We start from the raw sequence: 20,516 nt of genomic DNA on the forward strand, positions 1-20,516 counted from the left end.
TAAAATTATAGTCACTTGAACCATTTTTATGGTAATTTCAACTATTTTATGGTTATAACAACTATAATTATAGTCATTTTAGGTTGCCAATTATATACATTTGTTGCTGGAACTATATATATAGTTACTGTTATTATAGTAGTAATAATCATAATTATAGTAATATATAATTATAGTTACAAATACCAAACATATTTCTCTCTGTGTGCATAGAACTAAATTTGTCAGTAGTTTCCATAAAAATTCGTTCATTAGTATTAGACATTGGAATAATAATTAGAAAGGAATTTCCTGTAAATTATTGATGAAAAACAAAATTAAATTTGGAGAAACAATAAAGGAATTTAAAAGATAGCTACTTGAAATAAAGGACTGTTCTTTACAATAGAGGACAGAATGAGCACCGTAACCGTACTACATAATTACTAGTATTACTACTACTACTACTACTAACTAAATTGTTATTTTACATTGATTAGTCGCGCAAGGGATTAGTAGACGACGTATTTGTAAAATCAATATGGATGTTTTTCCACCTACGCGGCGTTTCCGATGTTTGTATCGGTGGTCGCCGGTAGGTTGGAATTATCGGACACGACCGATAGCCCATCCCCGAACGTTCTTTTCCCAAGATCTTTCAAAGACGCGACAAAAGCAGCCGCGCGCGAGGCGTAGAACGGACAACGCATTCCCCAAAGCGCAACAAAGTGTACGCTGCACGGTGATGCGACAAGTCGATCGAAAAAAAAAGAAGTAGGTCTCACGTGCACCTTCCGCACCGTTCGCACTCGGGACAACGACGGACGTGGACGGACTCCGAGCGCACGGCATTGACGAGACGAGGACGGAACGTCGGGAGTGCAGCCAGGTGTAGCAAGACCCGAACACGAAGCAACACGAACTGACACGAAGTGACGAAGCTGCAAGTAGTGTAGCGGCTACGCGAACGGAGTGGCGGGGGACCAATGGCGGCGCGTCGGAGGCGATCACGTGGCATGCTCCATGTCGTTACGTGTATACTCGAGCGACCGAGAGGGCGCGACCTGCGGGACCGAGAGAGACGGACTTTCGGGGCGAGTGCGTAAACACGAGGGAGATAGGTTAGATTCGTATTAAAGAGAAGGAGAGTGCGACGGTGGCTAGGCGGCGGCGGGGGGGGAGGGGTGGGTAGCACACATACGCGCAATATGCCCTTATACTCCGACCGCGTACTCTCGCGGGCAGACGTATTCATTGGTATATACGGTATATACACATACACGCCGCGGTAAACGTAGAAACGAAAGAGCGAGAAAGGGAGAGAGGGAGAGAAACGGACCAAGCGAGCGCCGTTACGATAAAAGACAAGTTTTTCGGAGAGCGTATTCGCTTCGCAGAGCTGTTCAATGGTTGTGGCAGCTATGCTCCACGCTGTCGTCGTCGCCGCCGCCGCCGTAGGGCGCTTAACTAGCTAGTTCCGACGGGCCACCGTCTCGGTGCTCGTCAGTTAATAAACGAGCACGAGTACGTTACGACGCGCTAGCGCGACTCGGATCTCGTCGTCGTCGCTACCGCCGCTACCACCGTCACCGTCTCGCTGTTGCCGTTGCCACCATCGTCGTCCACCGCCGTTAACCGTCTCCCCCCGAAGATGACCATAATAGTATTTTTGATCGACACGTCGGCCTCCATGAATCAGAGGGCTTATTTGGGTGGGCGGCCCACGCTCTTGGACGTAGCCAAGAGCGCCGTGGAAACCTTCGTCAAGGTACGCCCCGGACAGCAGCTTTTACCCGTCCCGTCCCGTCGCGCCACGCCGCGCCGCGCCGAGCCGAGCCGAGCCGAGTCACCGTCCTCGTCGTCGTGTCCGTACGGGATGCACAGGGATGGAAGGGGACGAGGGAAAAGAAGAGGGAAGTATATCTATCTCTTTCGTCTTCCCTTTCCGCGTTCTCTCCGTCTCTCTCTCTCTCTCGTTCGGTCACCTAGCCTTCTCGATGACGAGGAGGGTAACGCGTACCGTGCTCCGAACGTGGGAAGCGTGTGCGTGAAGAAAAAAAAAGGCAGAAAAAAAATATAAGTGAAATAATCCTTTTTCCAGGTACGACAGAGATCGCCGGAGAGCCGCGGGGATCGTTACATGCTCCTGACCTTCGAAGATCCACCTCAGAACATTAAGGTATATCCTCAGTCACGCGTCTTCCCCTTCTCTTTCTCTTATCGTTTTCTCTTTCGCTCTTACACCTCCTTTGTATCTCCCGCATCTCCTTTACATGTGTCTTTTCACATCGTTTAATTTAGCCTATCTTTGCGAAGATGCTCCCTGAGAGAGGTGTGCACTCTCTCTCCCTCCCCCTCCACCTCTCTTGAGCCGTTCTGAGTTTAGGTTAGGTTCGCTTAATGGCGCCGAATAATTAATGCGCGATGGATATATGAAGGAGCGGACGGACGTGCACGAACGTGTCTCTGCTCTGCGTCAGTAATATGGCTCTCTCTCCTCTCTCACCACCTTCGTCCCCGCCTTCGTTCTCTGCCCTATGCACACGGCTGCGAAAGATGCGCGTCGCTGGAGGTGCAATGGCTGGGAAAGAAAGCGCCGTCCGAGAGGAAAAGGAAAAGCGCCTTTGGCGCCCTCCTGCATCGCGAATTTTGCGCGCCAATTTTTGCGAGATTCAAACCGTAGTCACCGTTTAAATCCATCCTTAACTCTTTACTCCTTGTTCTTGTCGCTTCAGGATTATAATTCACCTCGTTCTTTTACTTACGGTCTACTCTCCAATCAATCTCTCATGATCCGAAGCATATGATGGATTCGAAACCGAATCTTCTCCCGCATTACTTGTTTTTATGAAGTCTTATAATAAATTCGATGTCTGTTTTTTTTATTTTTGATACTAGACTGAACTTTTTTTCTCAAGTTCCAAAAATGTATACTAGTTCAGCTATAAAAAACAGACTTTTTCAGTTACTTGCATTACACGAGATTAGTACACACTAAAAATTGCTGTATATGAAATTGGCAAGGTATATAAATATAATGTAAAAGTATAAAAATATAAAATATAAAAGTATAAAGTAAAATATATATATATTAATGTAAAGGTATATAAATTTAAACGATTAAAATAATGATATTGTTAATTAAATAATGATATTGTTATTTGATAGAATGTATTATTTCATTGTCAAAGTTCATTATATTATGCCACTATGTTTAGATACTTTAAATATCTAAACTTTTAGATACTTCAAATATAAAGCAGTCTTTTATGTATACTAATTCAGTGTAGTGCAAGTGATCGTTATCGTTATTACTACACGTACAGTTTATGTGAACGATACTTATATATTCCATATGCGAAACTGGATAAATTATCCGAAAATATATATAGAATGTGTCGTAAGACTTGTATTTAAATGTCTTTAAAATTTTAAATTTTGTTTAAAAATATTTGAGTATATTCAACAATATTTTACATAATTCTGTTATTTATGAATTATTAATGAATTTAATCGTACATGATAACCTTGGATTGACCTTTAGCTATGAAAATCTAGAATTACGTAAGGAATTTTTTTGAGATGCATTATTATTTTATCTAATTTATGATTTTAGAATATATATGAGAAGCATTTGAAATTATCCATACTTTTTATCTCTCATGTACTTTTTAGTATTTTTAAACTCAATAGGGGAGGAAGGGAATTCGATGATTTATTTTGCACAAACGTAATTGCCTTTATTTTATTTAAAAAAGATATAAGCTTAAATTAAGTTAGAAATTAACTTGGGTGAACTGTTTCTCATGGGACCAATATTTTTTCAGGCAGGATGGAAGGAGAACTTGGCAACCTTTATGAACGAACTCAAAAACTTACAATGTGTCGGTTTGACAACGTTAGGTGCCGCCTTGAAGCACGCGTTGGATGTGCTGAACATAAACCGTATGCAGACTGGTATAGATACATACGGCCAAGGGAGATGTCCGTTTTATTTAGAACCATCCGTTATAGTTGTTATAACAGACGGAGGAAAATATACGACTAACAGCGGAGTCCACCAAGATGTAAGTGAAATCTCCTGCCTTTACTATTAAATAAAGTAGGCGATTTCTTTTTCATCGTATAAGGACAAATGAATTTCTTTTGTAGTTTACGTTGCCGATGCATTCCCCAATACCCGGATCCGAACTGACAAAGGAGCCATTTAGATGGGACCAAAGATTGTTCTCTTTGGTGCTGCGTTTATCAGGAACACCAGCCGTCGAACGAGACATCGGCTTGGTGGCGAGTGACGCATCACCAATAGATGCAATGTGTGAAGTGACCGGAGGTAAAGGAGATGCAGCTTGTAATCTTAGCAATCTTGGAATAGCAAATAATTTCCTCTAATGATGTGCTATAAAAGAATTGAAATAAATTTTGAATTTGTTTCTTGCATGTTATAGGTCGTTCGTACTGCATTACATCGTTCAGGATGATGATACAGTGCATAGATTCTCTGGTGCAGAAAGTTCAATCAGGTGTAGTGATAAATTTCGAGAAAATCGGTCCTGATCCACCGCCGTTAGCCAACGAGGCCCCACAACATCAGGACGAGGAGGAAAATGAGGACGATGGTAACGCAACGAACGGACCGCGCACTCAGTATCCCAACGCGTTAGCGCCGGGAAACACGGCTTGGTATTCCTGCAGACGCCTGATCTACGTACCGCGGTCAGCCCAGAAGGGGTTTGCGGTAGGTTTTTGGCCGATTCCGGAAAGCTTCTGGCCGGATCTTAGCGCCAGCTCATTACCGCCACGATCGGCGCATCCGAATGTGAAATTCACGTGCACCAGCCAGGAGCCAATGGTGATCGAAAACTTACCGTTCGACAAGTACGAGCTGGAACCAAGTCCCCTGACGCAGTACATCCTAGCGCGGAAACAGCCGACAACATGTTGGCAAGTGTTTGTTGCCAATTCGTATAAATCAAGCGAAGTGGGCCACCCGTTCGGTTATTTGAAAGCTAGTACAAACTTAACTTGTGTAAATCTCTTCGTCATGCCTTATAATTATCCCGTGCTGTTACCGCTGCTGGAAGAGCTCTTCAAGGTACATAGGCAAAAACCGACACCTGAATGGAGGGCGCAATTCCAGGGTTATATAAGGACCATGCCTACCTATTACGCCGCCGTAAGTATTCCTATATTTGTGTGAATAATCACATATTCTGAAAACATTTTTATCAAAACATTGTTTATTGCAGTCGTTGAGGAGAGCGTTAACCAGGATGGGTGCGTCCGCGCCTCTAGCACAAACCTTGATACCCGATAACATGGATAATTCTTTATCATATAGTGTTTTAAATTATTTAAAACGGTTAAAGAATCAAGCTAAGATCGAATTTGATCGGCTGTGTAACGAAGTTATTTCCAAGCAAGTCGCTGCTTCGAATCTTACGAAGAATTTATCTAACTGTACGACGAGTGTGGTGACGGAAGGGGTGAGAGTTGTACCGAAGACACCGTTGAAAAAAGATTTGGTAAGATTTAATACATTAAAAGATATAAAGATTGAAACATCACATTTAATACATTATCATAAGTTACTTTAAAATGGCTTTAATTGTTACTAAAGTCTGTGTGTATGTGTATGCTTTGTAGGTGTCCCATCCTTTGTTACAAGACAAGTTCACGGGTCTCCGCGATCAACTGAACGAGTTCGGAGGTTTCGTTGTCGGGTTAGTGAAGAATCAACAGCAGCAACGTGGTGCGCACAGTTATAGGAATGCCTTCGACGTGCCGAGAAAGTCCCTGCTCGATCAAGTCGTGCGAATGCGCGCAAATTTCCTGCAACCCGGCTTGTTGCATACAAAATTACTCGACGATGATTACGTTCATTCGATGCCTTTAGCCCAAATGGGAAATTATCAGGAATACCTAAAACGTATGACTCCGCCGTTGAGAGAGATTGAAAGTGTACCAGTTAGACAGCATATGTTCGGTAATTATTCAATAAAAGTAACTCTTCTATGATGCATAACTTTGTATATAGGAAGATAATTAATGTTATATTTCTATTACAGGTAATCCCTTCAAAATAGACAAAAGGATGATGGTAGATGAGGCGGATATTGATATAGTCGGCGCAACATCCTCAACATCGAAAGGCGGTCTCAAGCGTACCTTGCCGCAATCGGATAACGCAGGCTCATCCTCCCCGAAGCCACCTCCTAACAAGAGGAAGCCTGGACCCATACCGAAAGACGTGATCGTTCGACGACCCTCGTATAGTAATACTCCACCGAGTTCCCCGATTCCTTGGATGATGGAGGACACGAAGAGTCAAGTGACGGTGACAGTAACAGCAGCAGCAGCAGCAACAACACCAGTCGCCGATACGAACACTCCGCCGATCTTATCTTGTTTGCCCAACGTATCGCCGGGTCACGCGTCGTTACCGTGTTCAAGCGCGTCCGAAAAGTTGGTAAACGGTCTCGCGGAAATGCCAATCATACCAGTTTTCGAACCAATCCCGGTGGAACACGTTAACAATCATATGGACACGCCGCCCGTTTTGACGCCGATAGTTAACAATGTCGATGCAATATCGAAGGGTGATGTTAAAAGTGAACGAACGGATAATGTGAAGAACGAGTGTAATCGGTTACCGGTTAATGATTGTATCGAGAATAATATGCGAGTGGACAGTGCCGCTGATGAGAGACTGACGAATCACGTAGAAGAAAAACGCGAGCCAAAGACCGAGAAAGAGAAGAAGCTGACGAAGAAGGAATTGGAGGACATCAGGCGGCACAATTTGAATATACGGGAACTTGTTTACAAGGAAGTGCGAAGAAGAGGGAAAAGTAAGTCTTCAACGCGCCAATCGATTCTCTTTTATATCCTGAGAAACGTCGCGAGATTAATGATTAACAAAAAATTATATCTATCGCTAACGATTCTCGTAACAGCGTTAACACGTGACCAATTCATTTCGTTTCAGATTACGCAACACTGTTCTCACATTTACATCAAGTTCAGGGGACCCTAGATATACGACTTGCGTTTGTAAAAGACATAGTAAAAGAATCATTACGCTTTAAACGACGTAACTTGGCGTCACTGTTAGAAGAATATCTTAAAACCATTCAAGAGGACGGTTGCGCTATAAATCACAAGCTGAATCACAATGGTGCCACGAAGATAAGTTGTTAAGATATGCGTAACCAGGACATTGTCTTAATAGTGTGAAGAACATAAATTGCGAAGGAGCTCTTGTGCAAGTTTTTGCCAAAGATTTTTAGTAGTGGGTTTCGATCTTTTCGAAATAAGATTACTTTTGATAATCAGTGGAAAAAATTGCGCAATTTTGAGGTCCTAGCAAATTTCAATAGCATTCTCGACGTCAACCATGTCACTTTTGTTTATCTTTTGGCTTTGTAAATTATCAATAGAAATTTTAGATATATGTCACATGGAAGGGTGCTAGCTTAATGTTAGGACAGCTGCTTGACGAGTGAAAGATCAGGGTCCGACTCCTGGACTTGTCATCCCGTTTATATAACACTAAGAATTTTGTTTGGGAAGAATATTCTGATACGTAATATGTATATTTTCGTGAAAATGCTTATATAAAATTTAAAAGTTTGGAAGCTTTTAGATATCACTCTGCAGACATAAATTAAAGCAATGATTTTTATCACTCCATTAGTAATCTGAAGAAAACGGAGCAATATTTGACGATGTGTACTAAATTTTGTTTAATTATATTTCTCGATTAATAATATATATAGTCTTTTCCTAAAACTTAATTGTTTTAAGTCTTAATCCGAAAAGAGATCCAAGATCTTTTTCATCTTGGATACTCTAAAATATCCTAAGTAACACAATCGTAACGTGATATATCTGCGCAACATATGGAATCCTTCACAAATACACGCGTATCTGTATATCGTTACATGTAAATACATTCGCACATTTGTTTCATCGTCTATTATATAATGTACTTTTCCATAATCTCGGAATTCTGCCGGATATCATTTGGCGCACATATAAAAACGTCTTGGATGCTGGCATACAAGACAATAATTGCGTGTATGTAAAATAATAATGTTGAATGACTATATTAATCTTTTAAATACGAATTCACAATGTTTCAGAAGTACAAGTGCAATCAAATGAATCGGTGCATAATTCTATCCAATCCTCAGCGCTCATGTCGGATTTAGGATATAGTTATATTACTCTTACAATTTACATCTCCTATTACATTTAATCTGTCTATAATCACTTGTGATCTATATTATTAAGTTTAATAAAATGCCATAGTTTAATACACACACTGTACCGAATTGTCTAAATTTTGTTGTGCACTTTGTTGGATGTCAAAAGCAAAGATCTGGCTTTCTATTGATGGTACATTATACAATAATCGCGCGATTTCTATATAAAGATGAGAACATATCCTTTATTATCTGTGAAGCAAGAGATTGTAGAGAAAATCGCACATCGTAAAAGAATTTATTATTATGTAAATTACTGAATTAAAATATTACTAAGGAACTGAATAGGGATTCTTGGTTGTAGTGGATTCTTCTTCTTTTGCGAGTTGCAACATTTAGCTTTCGTATGCGAAACTTATCGTAGATAGGATTGTACCAAAAAATATTTGTGTATATTTAAACGAGACACTAAATGCAGGTTTGAATTTATTGCGAAATCTACGAAGGGTTGACAGTGCCTGATGCTATTTGAAATTGAGATAATATATTCAACCCACTATGTCTCCCAAAAATTTTTTAATATGTTAGTTTATTTTACACAAATATATATATATATATATGTTTTAAAACTTTAACTGTCATTTTTAATTAAATATACATTGTACATCAGGAACAATGTAAAAAGTACACAAAATTCTCTATTATTTTATGATAAATTTTCTGTTATATTATACAAAATGTTCATATATGTAATATGTACACATGCACGAGCACGGACACACACCACACGCGCGCGAAAAATGAATATAACAAATTTTATATAAGAAAATTCCAAGGACTTTTTGCACTACGATATTGTGCTATTTTAGATTGAATTTACTTTGTGTACAAATTCAAAACAAAGTATAGTATAACAGAATCAAAACTGTGTTACATATTTAAAATAACATATGGAGCAAAATGAAATCTATGTTTTGTTCTCAAATCCTTATATGTATGTATAACATGGCTTCAAAATTCAAAATAATGTTATATTCTTTCAAAAAATTACTTCATTAATGCACATGTGGGTTGAAGGAATGTATGTTAATAGCGATAATTATTTATATACCATTACTAGTTATACAAATATGACAAAATCGCTTACTGATTTATATCGGAAATGATTTGACCAAATATAGGATAATAATAGATAGACAAGGATGATTATCTTACTTATTATTCGTTCTTGTGATTTTTGTATTTATTGTATTTATTGTATATATTATATATCAAGTATCAATTTCCATTATCTTGATTTCCTTTAAAAGGACATAGATAGAAATTAGAACGTTGACAAAACGAAGACATATCATATTATTAAATTATATATTGTAAAAATTATTTTATACGTGGTCTTTAGAACATTTTTTTTATTTACGAAAGAAGTGATATTCTTTTCACGGATTAATAATTTGAAGTTCTTGTTGATATTTTGTTAATATTCTAAGTAAGATAATCAACCGTATCTTCTCTTGTGGACATTAATGATGTCCAATGCTCTTTAGAGAATATGGCAATGGATCGAAATTGTATTTATTAGTTGAAAATACGTTGAATATCTTGTAAATTATTTTATACTAATGGAGCTTAGCTGAGTCTTGTAAAGACAATGATGCTAGACGCTTATTTGCTCCAAAGAAAAATGAATAGAGAATTATTGAATTATTGATGTAAAAATTAATATAAAACTAAATGCGATTGTATAAAAGAGATTAATGAGTAACTAGAGAAAATGTTTCGAAGTTTCAAGTACCTTGATTGCAGTCCTTTTTTGTTACAGCAGCAGTAATTTATTATTATACTGAAACTTGTTAAAATGAATTAGTTTTAAAATGATTCTTTTTCACAAATTCATTATTAAATTTGTATACAGTGTGCTTCACCAAAGGAAGATCATGTTTCCGCACACTGTTGTGATAGCTTTAATAATTATATACAGTTTAATTTTGTGTGCAAGAGCAATAAACTGCGATATGATCCAAAATAATTAAATTTGTCGATAAACTTTGTAAGGCGTTTGCTAATAGAATCAATGCGTCATGTTCAACGATATATGAGTCTGCTAGTATTCTTTATAATTCCTGTGCAGTCATGTCACTGGACCTGCTAACAAAAAAAAATAAGCATAATGCGCAATTCCAATCTGTTACAATATGCTAATCGAATCACTAAACTTTATTACCTGGCATTCTACATAATTATATGAAAATGAAATTCAAGCTAAATATGTTCTCCCATTAAAACAATGTTGCGAAAATAATGTACTTAAAAAAAAAGAAAAAACAAAATAATATATCATCTCTTTCAGATCATATTTGTATCTTTTTTATGATTTGTTTCTATGGCACGGAATGGAAATAGGATCTGTATTGTACATCTCATTTAATGTATTATTCAGTATTAATAAATGTTGCGATCACTATTTTTTCACACCACTTATAATAGTGACGATGACGGCACACTTGCATTATTGTATATATGAAATTGTACATAAAGCGTGTATTAGTCATAATTATTATAGATGAGATTCATATTGAAAGGACTGTCCCGTTTTTACGTTTATATTTTAGGTAAAACGATAAGTAAATCTCGAAAAAAGCGAATAAACAAATTGACACAAATCTCTCCGTTGTATGTCTTTTTTTCCCCAAAACAATCTCATTGATTAGAGTCTACAAACAGACTCAGGTTTTCGTAGTTGAGTTTCTTGAAAGATTTCGCTGGTTTCGCCTTTCCTCCTTTTCTCTCCAATTATCTCAAGTGTAGAAAGAACAGATCTTAAGTTTGTTTTGTACTTGAGTTTTTATATAATTTTTCTCTTTCTACTCAACTTCTAATTATATATTTATTTTATTTTAAGAAATATAACAATACATCCACAAAGATTAGACCTATAATCAGATGTTTCTTGCATTATATGAATATTCTACATTATATAGACGTTTTCATTATCTAACACTTGTACGACGTATATCTTACGCACCGGCTTTCATAACCTATAAAATCGCGCTCGTTATTTGCAAAGATTTAACGATTCAACTAAACGACTCTGCTTGATCTACGGATCTATTTAACAGTCTGGCACTGTGACTTCATCAGAGAGTCGGAAAGCCAATCAGGGGATACTGAAGAAGAAGAATTAACTAAACTGAAGAGATCTTAACATTTAGGTATTCATCAAGATTTCATAATGCAGTAATTCTTGTCATATTTTTCAACTTTCAATGGGTAACATCTCCAAATTTTAATTCTAGGCGTTTAGTTTAGTTTCAACATGTCGAGAGGGATGTGCTATAGGAACTGTCTTAGAAAATATTTGATACAATGGAAATATACAGATTCTCATCGAACGCGAGCATGTCGCAAGATTCATGGAACGATCTCTATGTCTTCGCATGCATCAGCAGTTAATGCAGATGCAACTGAGCGAGCTGCTATAGATAAAAAAACAATGAGGAATATCAGAGACGGACCCTCCTTGAAGGATTTCTTGAGCCCGTCTGTTATTAATATTCCCAGCGAAAAGCCTGTTCCGTACGTGCAAAATATTCGTGGCGAGAATCAAAAAGGTTTCTCAGACATCTATCTATCATAATTGTTTTGTATCATTTGACTTTGTGCTTCATCTTTACTTTCTCTGTTCGTGCTAGTGTACTTTGAAATTTTCGGTTGTCAAATGAACGTCAATGATGCTGATATAATATGGTCAATATTGAAATCACATGGCTACAAGCGTACGGAATGTCTGGACGATGCAGATATTGTATTATTGGTCACCTGTTCTATCAGAGACAATGCCGAGCAGAAAGTATGGCGTAAGTTGGAGAACTTAAACGGAGTGAGAAATAAGAGAAAGAGAATCACTAGGTCGCCTATGAAGATTGGTCTTTTAGGCAAGCTTAAGTAATACTTGGTAATATCAAGAAATTTTCATTTAAGTCCTTAATTTATATAAGAATAAATATTTGCATTAGGATGTATGGCCGAACGTCTAAAGACTAAAATATTAGATAGAGGAAAGCTGGTAGATGTAATAGCGGGTCCTGATAGTTACAAGGATTTGCCAAGGCTTCTGGCGGTTACAGATGATGAAACAGCTGTTAACGTCTTATTATCATTTGATGAAACATACGCAGATGTCATGCCAGTTAGACTCAATCATGATTCCACTGGGGCATATGTGTAACGTATATACATATTTTAAAATATATTTCATATTTAAAAAAATACATAAACTTTTGGCTTTTATTTCTATTATCTATATTTTATTTCTATTATCTATAATTTGCAGTTCTATAATGAGAGGTTGTGATAATATGTGCACTTACTGTATTGTGCCATTTACAAGAGGAAGAGAAAGATCACGGCCAATTACAAGTATACTTGACGAAGTTCAGCAGTTATCAGATCAAGGCGTAAAGGAAATAACTCTGCTCGGACAAAATGTAAATAGCTACAGAGATTTATCGAAATCAGAATTTATTTTATCACCTAACACGGAGACTCAGCTTGCCAAAGGTTTCAAAACGGTTTACAAGAATAAGAAAGGTGGTTTAAGGTTTAGCGATCTTTTGGACAAAGTCTCTTTGATTAATCCAGAAATAAGAATAAGGTATAAATCTATTAAGCGGCATTAATCTTTGCTGTCTTTACATATTAACATATAGTAATCTCATTGATTTATAGATTCACATCGCCCCATCCCAAGGATTTTTCTGATGAAGTATTACATTTGATAGCTGAAAGACCAAATATCTGTAAGCAGATTCACTTGCCTGCACAAAGCGGCAACTCCATAGTTTTGGAAAGAATGCGAAGAGGGTACACCAGGGAAGCGTATTTAGACTTAGTGTATCATATACGTAATATTCTCCCAAATGTGTACATTTCCAGCGATTTTATTGCTGGGTTCTGCGGCGAGACCGAGGAGCAGTTTCAAGATACGTTATCGCTAATAGAAGAAGTTAAATACAATAATTCATTTTTATTCGCCTACAGCATGCGTGAGGTATAATTCTTATACTCTACAATTGTTTCAGACAATTGATATCAAAATGATTTGTCATTAAAGTTTATAACTCATTTTGTAATTACGTATATTATAAATATTTTAATGTCCTTCAGAAAACTACAGCACACAGACGATACAAGGACGACGTTGAACAGCACATAAAAATAGATCGTATGAACCGTATGATCGCACTATATAGAAAAGAAGTGGAAAAATTAAATAAAGCACAGATAGGGCAGCATCAACTTGTTCTCGTAGAGGGAGTAAGTATTTTGCCAATTTTATTATTACGTACGGCAACAAAAAATAGCACCTTTTCCTGTAACAGTAATATCTTTTTCCTCCTTTCATCATAATTTTTGTCCTTCCGTAAATGCTTTAATCTTATGCTTTGTAGAAAAGTATATCATATTTTTGTTAAAGGGGATGCTAGACTGACGGCTGAACTTGATCAAGGTCGATAATATAGACTTTTTAATTCCAAATTCGATAATAGTGACATCTTTCATTCATTTCTTATATTCTTTGTTTCTCACTCAAACGTATTCATTCTTATCTAACATATTGCAATGCCATCTCTTGTAAGATCGAGCATCTACTGTTAGACACAGTTACGGCTTTGTTTAACATTCCAAGTCGTCTCTCAGCAGTCATATACATGTATTTGCAGATCAATATAAATCTTTCTTTTGAAGCTTTTAATCTTAGTTTCATGAACTCAGTATTGTTTGTGCACGTAAAACGCTGGGTGATGAACTGTTATTTAGTTCATATGAACTATAGAACTTTTGTATTAAGGAAATATCTACGTCAGGTGACACAACTCTTCTTGTAGAAAAAATGTAAGTTTTTAACTTTTTAACTTTTTTTCGATTTTAGTATAAAGTTCACTGCATCACACTCAAATTTTGCGTCTATTTTAATCCTGTGAAAAGATTTTTGATTGGGTTCAGTAAATTCGGAGATTTATATCAATCTGCAATGTCCTTACAATTTGGTCACTCCAGCATCCCCTTAAGTATTTATAAATATTAATCTTTTAGACATATATGTATATTTAAGAATAATAGATTGTGTCCTAGTCTCTCCGGATGGAATCACAAGTACATAGTTTATCCATCCAGACGAGACACAGGCATACTTAAGATCAAACTTCACTTGCTAAGTTCGTTTAATCTTAAAATTTTTTATAGTAAATTGTTTTCTATCGACAGACGAGCAAGAGATCTGATCAACGATTGCAAGGTAGAAACGATGGTAATGTAAGAGTTATTCTACCATCTACAGCTATTCCAATTGCTCGACACTCTACTACAACAAGGGAGATACAGGCTGGTGATTATGTCGTTGTACGAATTGACAATGCCAACTCCCATACTTTACAAGGAGTATCTTTATATCATTCTTCAATCATTGAACATTCGTTAAACAAATAACAATTGTTATATTATTATTGTATAAATTAGTGTAATAATTATAAATATCCATAAAATAATTCTCTTTCATTATAAAACATTCCTTCTTAGATAATGATTAAATTTGAATTTTATCTTTAAAGAGAAGATATATAACTATTAGACATTTATCATCAGACTAATTTTTCTCGTCAGATATTTAAATTATATTATTATAAATTCTGATCTTTTGGTTAAATTATTCAAATTAGCTACAGCTGTTTTATCTTTGGTCGGTAATACAGAATTTATCGTTCTGGCTAAAAAATTTATAGTGGGCGCAAGTGAGCGTAAATGTATAGTATCATGAAACTGATGGCATTCGGCAATCAAACTCAGGTTATGAATTGCGAATGGTTGTGAATTGGAAATTTACGATAGATTAATTATCGGTGTTGTGATCGTGTTGTGATCGAACGATTGTAAATTGCATCTTGCGGAATTTTACTCAGCGATCTCTAAACAAATGGCATGTAGATCGAGTGTTACAATTTCTTAAGTGTCGTAACTGATAACCTCTTCACTTGAGATGTATATTATAGAGATTACGTTCAAAAGTTAATTTGTCTGCTTTGAATAATCCTTTAATGTAGCGACACACGCGATAACAATGATTAACAATAATCATTAGTGTGATACTAAATAATAATAATAATAATAATAATAATGTTTATATATATATATAGAGTATGCCGGCTCATAGCGATACTTCTCGTTAATTTTTTTTTATAAATTCTGTTCGAGGTAAAAGAAAAGGAAGGAATACAAGAAGCATAACTACGAGTTGGACGTAGCACTGACGTTGGCTACGTTCAGGAGGTCAATCAAGTAACTGTTTGTCTAAGGTGGTAACCAAAGAGTGAAATTTTTTGTATGTATATATATGTATTAAAGACAGAGCATCCAGTAAGCGAGAAACATATTAAAACATTCCAGCAATATTGCACCAACGTTGCTGCAACCTTGTTAAAATGCTCCAGAATACTTTTTGCTTACTTGATATAGACTGTGAAAAAACGCAAAAACAGATAGTCTCTATCTTTTTCTATTCAACTTTTTCTATTCGCAATATCTTAAAAAGAAAGAGATTGGCTAAATATCTTCATGTTCTCTCTCTCATTTTTATTACATTTGATATATTGTTTAGATACTGATGGTACAGTCCATATTTTATAGGCCTATTCTTTTTCCATACTCTAGGACTGAATTTCTTACATGGTTCATCTTTCTTCTTTTTTTTTATTGGAGAAAAAAGATAAAAAAGAACGTGCAAGAAGTTCAAGCCTGGAATATGGAAAAAGAACAGGCCTTATATCTTTGATATACATATATATATTTCTTATATGTGTGTATATGTATATACATGCATATATAATAATTTTTACTTTTTATGCCCTAGGAAAAGAGTTACATAGTTGACCCCCAACAGAGACAGCAGCTTTGCAACTATCGTATTAAAATTCTTTAATATAATCTATCCTTGTCTTTGATTTCTTATGCAGCTAAAATAATAAAATGGCATAAATCAATCATGTTGAAGTATTTTACAACAGTTACAAAGCTGTTTTCTCTGCTGAATGTAGCCATTGTTACGCTTTTCAAAATTGCTGATCATCTGACTGACAATATAAACATTACTAGGCTTCAAATGATGGTATTCCACCACCTGCCGCCGTAACAGGATTTCCATCAGCGACACCAAATATTGCATCTAGCTTTGTGCCACCTATTATGCCTACGGCACCATTCATTCCCCCTCCCAGTTTACCGCCAGGTCCTCCGGGTATAATGCCACCTCAGTTTTCCATACCTCCGCCAGGTTTTACTTTTCCTATCACCGCGGCACCTCCTCAAGAGGCTGGAGTCATAGGTTAATATCCATTGCTAAATATCCATGTTGGTCTATGAATTCTGTTGCTCAAATAGCTCCCTTTATATTACAGCTGCATCACCACAAATAACAGCATCAGGAATCCCTCCTCCTTCGCCTATCAACAGCGATGCCAACGCAACAATGTCTGCTTCCACAACAGAGAAGAAGACAGACTGGAGCGAGCACAAGGCACCTGACGGTAGAACATATTACTATAACAGCATCACGAAGCAGTCGTTATGGGAAAAGCCGGATGAACTGAAAACTCCAAGCGAATTGTTGTTGTCACAGTGTCCTTGGAAAGAATACAAATCAGAGAATGGCAAAGTGTATTATCACAATGTAAGCACTAAGGAGTCCAGATGGACAATACCGCCGGAGTTGGAAGAATTGAAGACGCGAATTATAGCCGAGGAAGCTGCGGCGGCTGCTGCAGCGGTCGTGGCAAACGCCACGAATTCGTGAGTAAAATAATAATACAGAAATTGTACATTATCTTCTACTATTTCAGAAATTTTTTATATATTTATCATGGTTTTTAGCAACATGGTTCCTGTAGCAATGCAACATTTGTCACCAAATGTCCCGACTATGTCGCAAACCAGTACACCGGAATCAGGAGGAAAGTCGGCTATCGAGCAGGCGATGGCCGCGACCCTCGCAGCAATTAATATTCCGACGCCTCCCACGAAACCGGACGAGGATAGTAATTCCGCGATGGGCTCGGCCAATGACAGCCGCACCAGTACACCCGAGCCTAAAATGCAATTCAAGGATAAGAAGGAAGCTATCGAGGCGTTCAAAGAATTACTAAGGGAGAGGGATGTTCCATCGAATGCCACATGGGAACAGGCGGTCAAGTTGATTCAAAACGATCCTAGATATCCTCAGATGAAGAAGTTAAATGAACGTAAGCAAGCCTTCCATTCGTACAAGACGCAGAAACTAAAGGAAGAGCGCGAGCAAGAAAGACTCAGGTAAAAATGTCACAATTACTTATTATGTTAACAATCATAATGGAGGAACCATATCAGTCCCTATATGTCTGAATTTAGTTAAAGAGTCATCTAGATTTAAAGAGAGCGCCTCTGTAATTCCTGCTAAGTCAGTACGGATTACGAAATTTTTTCTGTTTATATGTGGGATTTGAACTCGCGACCTGTCGGTTAGACAAGTATAGAGAGTCCCTTGTTCTTACACAGAGCCACACAATATCCCACTCATTATATTGTTTATATATAATTCAATTGGATAATATAACGTATTTTTGACAGATTGAAGAAGGCCAAAGAGGATTTAGAACAATTCCTATTAGAAAACGATAGAATGATAAGCACGACTAAGTATTACAAATGCGAGGAGATGTTCGGTAATTTAGAGGTTTGGAGGGCGGTCGGGGATTCGGATCGCCGGGATATCTACGAAGATGTTATCTTCAATTTGGCGAAACGCGAGAAAGAAGAGGCGAAACAATTGAAGAAGAGAAATACCAAAAGATTGGCACAAGTTTTGGACACTATGACGGACGTGACATACAGGACTACATGGCAGGAGGCGCAGGCATTGTTGCTGCAGTATCCTGCATTCGCGGAAGACGCAGATTTGTTGGAGATGGACAAAGAAGACGCCCTGATTGTATTCGAAAACCACATCCGCCAATTAGAGAAGGATGAGGAAGAAGAAAAAGAATGTGAAAAGAAACGTAGAAAACGGCAAGAGAGGAAAAACAGAGATGGTTTCATAGTGAGTGTTATAAGTTGTTTTTAGTTTCAACACACATTGTTAATTGTTATATCGTATTATGTTTTTCGGCAGGGATGAGAAAATTGTAACGTCATTATCTAATCATTACTATGAAAAATGTAACGGCGTTATAAGTAACACGTTACTTCTATGCTTATGTATTTCAGTATTTATACTAATAAGATCAAAATACTTTGACTCTTTATATAATAAAAAATTATGTGTTTCAGTATTTACTTGATGAGCTTCACGAACAAGGGAAACTCACATCGATGTCGCTGTGGGTAGAATTATACCCTATGTTATCTGCCGATCTTCGATTTTCGGCTATGCTTGGACAATCGGGCTCAAGTCCGCTGGACCTTTTTAAATTCTATGTTGAAGATTTAAAGTCTCGATTCCATGATGAGAAGAAGATCATTCGCGAGATACTCAAAGACAAGAACTTCGAAGTGCAAGTGAACACAACTTTCGAGGAATTCGCTACGGTGGTATGCGAAGACCGAAAGTCCGCGACTCTAGATGCGGGTAATGTTAAACTAACATATAATTTATTGCTGGAGAAAGCAGAGGCACGCGAAAAGGAACGCGTCAAGGAAGAGACTCGGAAATTCAAGAAGCTGGAGAGTGGTTTCAAGAATTTGCTTAAATCTTTGAATGTAGACTATCAAATGGTTTGGGAGGACGTAAGGTCGAAAATCGAAGAAGAACAAGATTTCAAGGCGATCACATTGGAGAGCGAAAGAATACGGATATTCAAGGAATATCAGCACGAACTTGAGGAAAGTTGTAGTCATCATCATATCAGAAGTAAGAAGAAAAAGGCGAAAAAATTGAAGCGCAAATCACGATCGCGTTCACACAGTGTGAGTGTTATAGAAAATAGTCATTTTCTCATCATCCCTGGTCGCGAAAAGTGCAAAATTGATGTTTTTTTTTCTTGGCAGGAGTCGGAAGGCAGCGAGAAAGGTTTGAGAAGAAAGCGACACAAGTCACATTCACCCAGTATTCCTAGCAAGTCTGACAGTTCCGAGTCGGAAACAAGGAAGTCCAAGAGGAAGAAGAATAAGAAGAAGAGAGGCCGCAGCCATTCCGTATGTATTAATAATATTGAGATTCCTCGGAGAAGATTTCCAAATTTTATCACGTTTCTCCTGATATTTTTTCACAGCGCTCGCACTCTGGTCTTCCATCCTCTGAGGAATCCCCGGAAAGGAAACGGAAGGAGGAGAAGCACAGAAGGCCTTCTATTCACAGTGAAGGTTCCGTTACGGAAAATAATGAACATCACGAACTCTCCGAGGACGAGCTGGAAAAGCAAAGAGCGCAACTTCTACGCGAGCTCCAAATGCAACAAGAGGAGAACTGACGACTTCGCAAAGTGCATTTCACAAATGGGTTTTCAAAAATCTGAAATCATTATTTATCCTCTCTTTGATGACAATTATTTCAGAAGTTGTGGGTTATTGTTTTGGACATCTTTATTGTTTCAAGAACTGAGGATGTATTAAAAGAAACGAATAATGAGTTGACTACCGACACTCTCGGTTTTAAAAAGAGATCGTAATTTTATTAAAAATATACACCTGTATGTGCGTGCAAATATTCACATACAGTAAACAACGACAACGTTTGTTTAAAAATGGATCACCTTACATAACGTATTCTGGCCTTCCATGTACCACTGTATAGGTGAGCTTTTTTTAAAGATGTATGACTCGTTTTTTTTTCTTGTTTTTTTCAACGACTTGTTTGCACTATTCTTTGTGATCAGACATAACGATGCGTGACAAATGTGTAATATACGCAATTCGAAATCTCTGTGACAAGCATTACTGGAATACAATACTCTTACAGCACAAAGTTGCACAAAAGTTGCAGCAATATTGCAGAGATTTTGTGCAGCGATATTGCTGCAAATTCTGTGCTGTATGGATAGCGTTTGATTCTCTTGTCGGCGTTATCGATTGCTTTAACATGTAAATCTTTTCTAGTACTTATTTTTATTTGCGCTACAGTCGGATCAATTACAAATCGCTGCAATCATTAAGATCGAAATCGCTTATAGTATAGACATTCTGATAAGATAAAACTAGTAATTTGCACTTGAAATGTATGCACTAGTAATGTGCACCTAAAATAATTGATTGTATTATATTTTAGTATGATAATTATATAATATTTACTATTCTCTTTTTCTGTCTCAC

At 37.2% G+C, this 20,516-nt stretch overlaps 2 protein-coding genes across 5 annotated transcripts; both read left to right on the forward strand.

Moving 5' to 3' along the window:
- The first annotated feature begins 922 nt into the window (after nucleotides 1–922).
- IntS6 (integrator complex subunit 6) lies at nucleotides 923–7,684 on the forward strand. Of its 2 annotated transcripts, none has more exons than XM_018445202.1 (9): nucleotides 923–1,747; nucleotides 2,081–2,158; nucleotides 3,807–4,046; nucleotides 4,132–4,312; nucleotides 4,428–5,155; nucleotides 5,229–5,504; nucleotides 5,626–5,965; nucleotides 6,048–6,830; nucleotides 6,968–7,684. In XM_018445202.1, the coding sequence occupies exons 1-9, from the start codon at nucleotides 1,631–1,633 to the stop codon at nucleotides 7,177–7,179; spliced, it is 2,955 nt and encodes a 984-aa protein (XP_018300704.1). In that variant the 5' UTR covers nucleotides 923–1,630; the 3' UTR covers nucleotides 7,180–7,684. The 2 variants fall into 2 exon arrangements, with proteins under 2 accessions (XP_018300704.1, XP_018300705.1); XM_018445203.1 differs by having other exon boundaries at nucleotides 923–1,236.
- A 3,507-nt stretch (nucleotides 7,685–11,191) lies between these two features.
- Nucleotides 11,192–20,438, forward strand: Prp40 (pre-mRNA processing factor 40). 3 transcript variants are annotated; one of them, XM_018445259.1, is made up of 15 exons: nucleotides 11,192–11,398; nucleotides 11,483–11,797; nucleotides 11,879–12,121; nucleotides 12,203–12,410; nucleotides 12,520–12,840; nucleotides 12,915–13,236; nucleotides 13,353–13,502; nucleotides 14,454–14,627; nucleotides 16,335–16,563; nucleotides 16,637–17,027; nucleotides 17,109–17,543; nucleotides 17,841–18,309; nucleotides 18,540–19,175; nucleotides 19,257–19,403; nucleotides 19,481–20,438. In XM_018445259.1, the coding sequence occupies exons 2-15, from the start codon at nucleotides 11,503–11,505 to the stop codon at nucleotides 19,676–19,678; spliced, it is 4,218 nt and encodes a 1,405-aa protein (XP_018300761.1). In that variant the 5' UTR covers nucleotides 11,192–11,398; nucleotides 11,483–11,502; the 3' UTR covers nucleotides 19,679–20,438. The 3 variants fall into 3 exon arrangements, with proteins under 3 accessions (XP_018300761.1, XP_018300759.1, XP_018300760.1); XM_018445257.1 differs by lacking the exons at nucleotides 11,192–11,398; nucleotides 11,483–11,797; nucleotides 11,879–12,121; ... (3 more) ...; nucleotides 13,353–13,502; nucleotides 14,454–14,627 and adding an exon at nucleotides 15,008–15,032; XM_018445258.1 differs by lacking the exons at nucleotides 11,192–11,398; nucleotides 11,483–11,797; nucleotides 11,879–12,121; ... (3 more) ...; nucleotides 13,353–13,502; nucleotides 14,454–14,627 and adding an exon at nucleotides 15,017–15,162.
- Nucleotides 20,439–20,516: the final 78 nt, after the last annotated feature.

Source organism: Mycetomoellerius zeteki, unplaced genomic scaffold (assembly GCF_001594055.1).
Source record: "Mycetomoellerius zeteki isolate Tzet28-1 unplaced genomic scaffold, Tzet1.0 scaffold156, whole genome shotgun sequence".
Lineage (NCBI taxonomy): Eukaryota > Metazoa > Arthropoda > Insecta > Hymenoptera > Formicidae > Mycetomoellerius > Mycetomoellerius zeteki.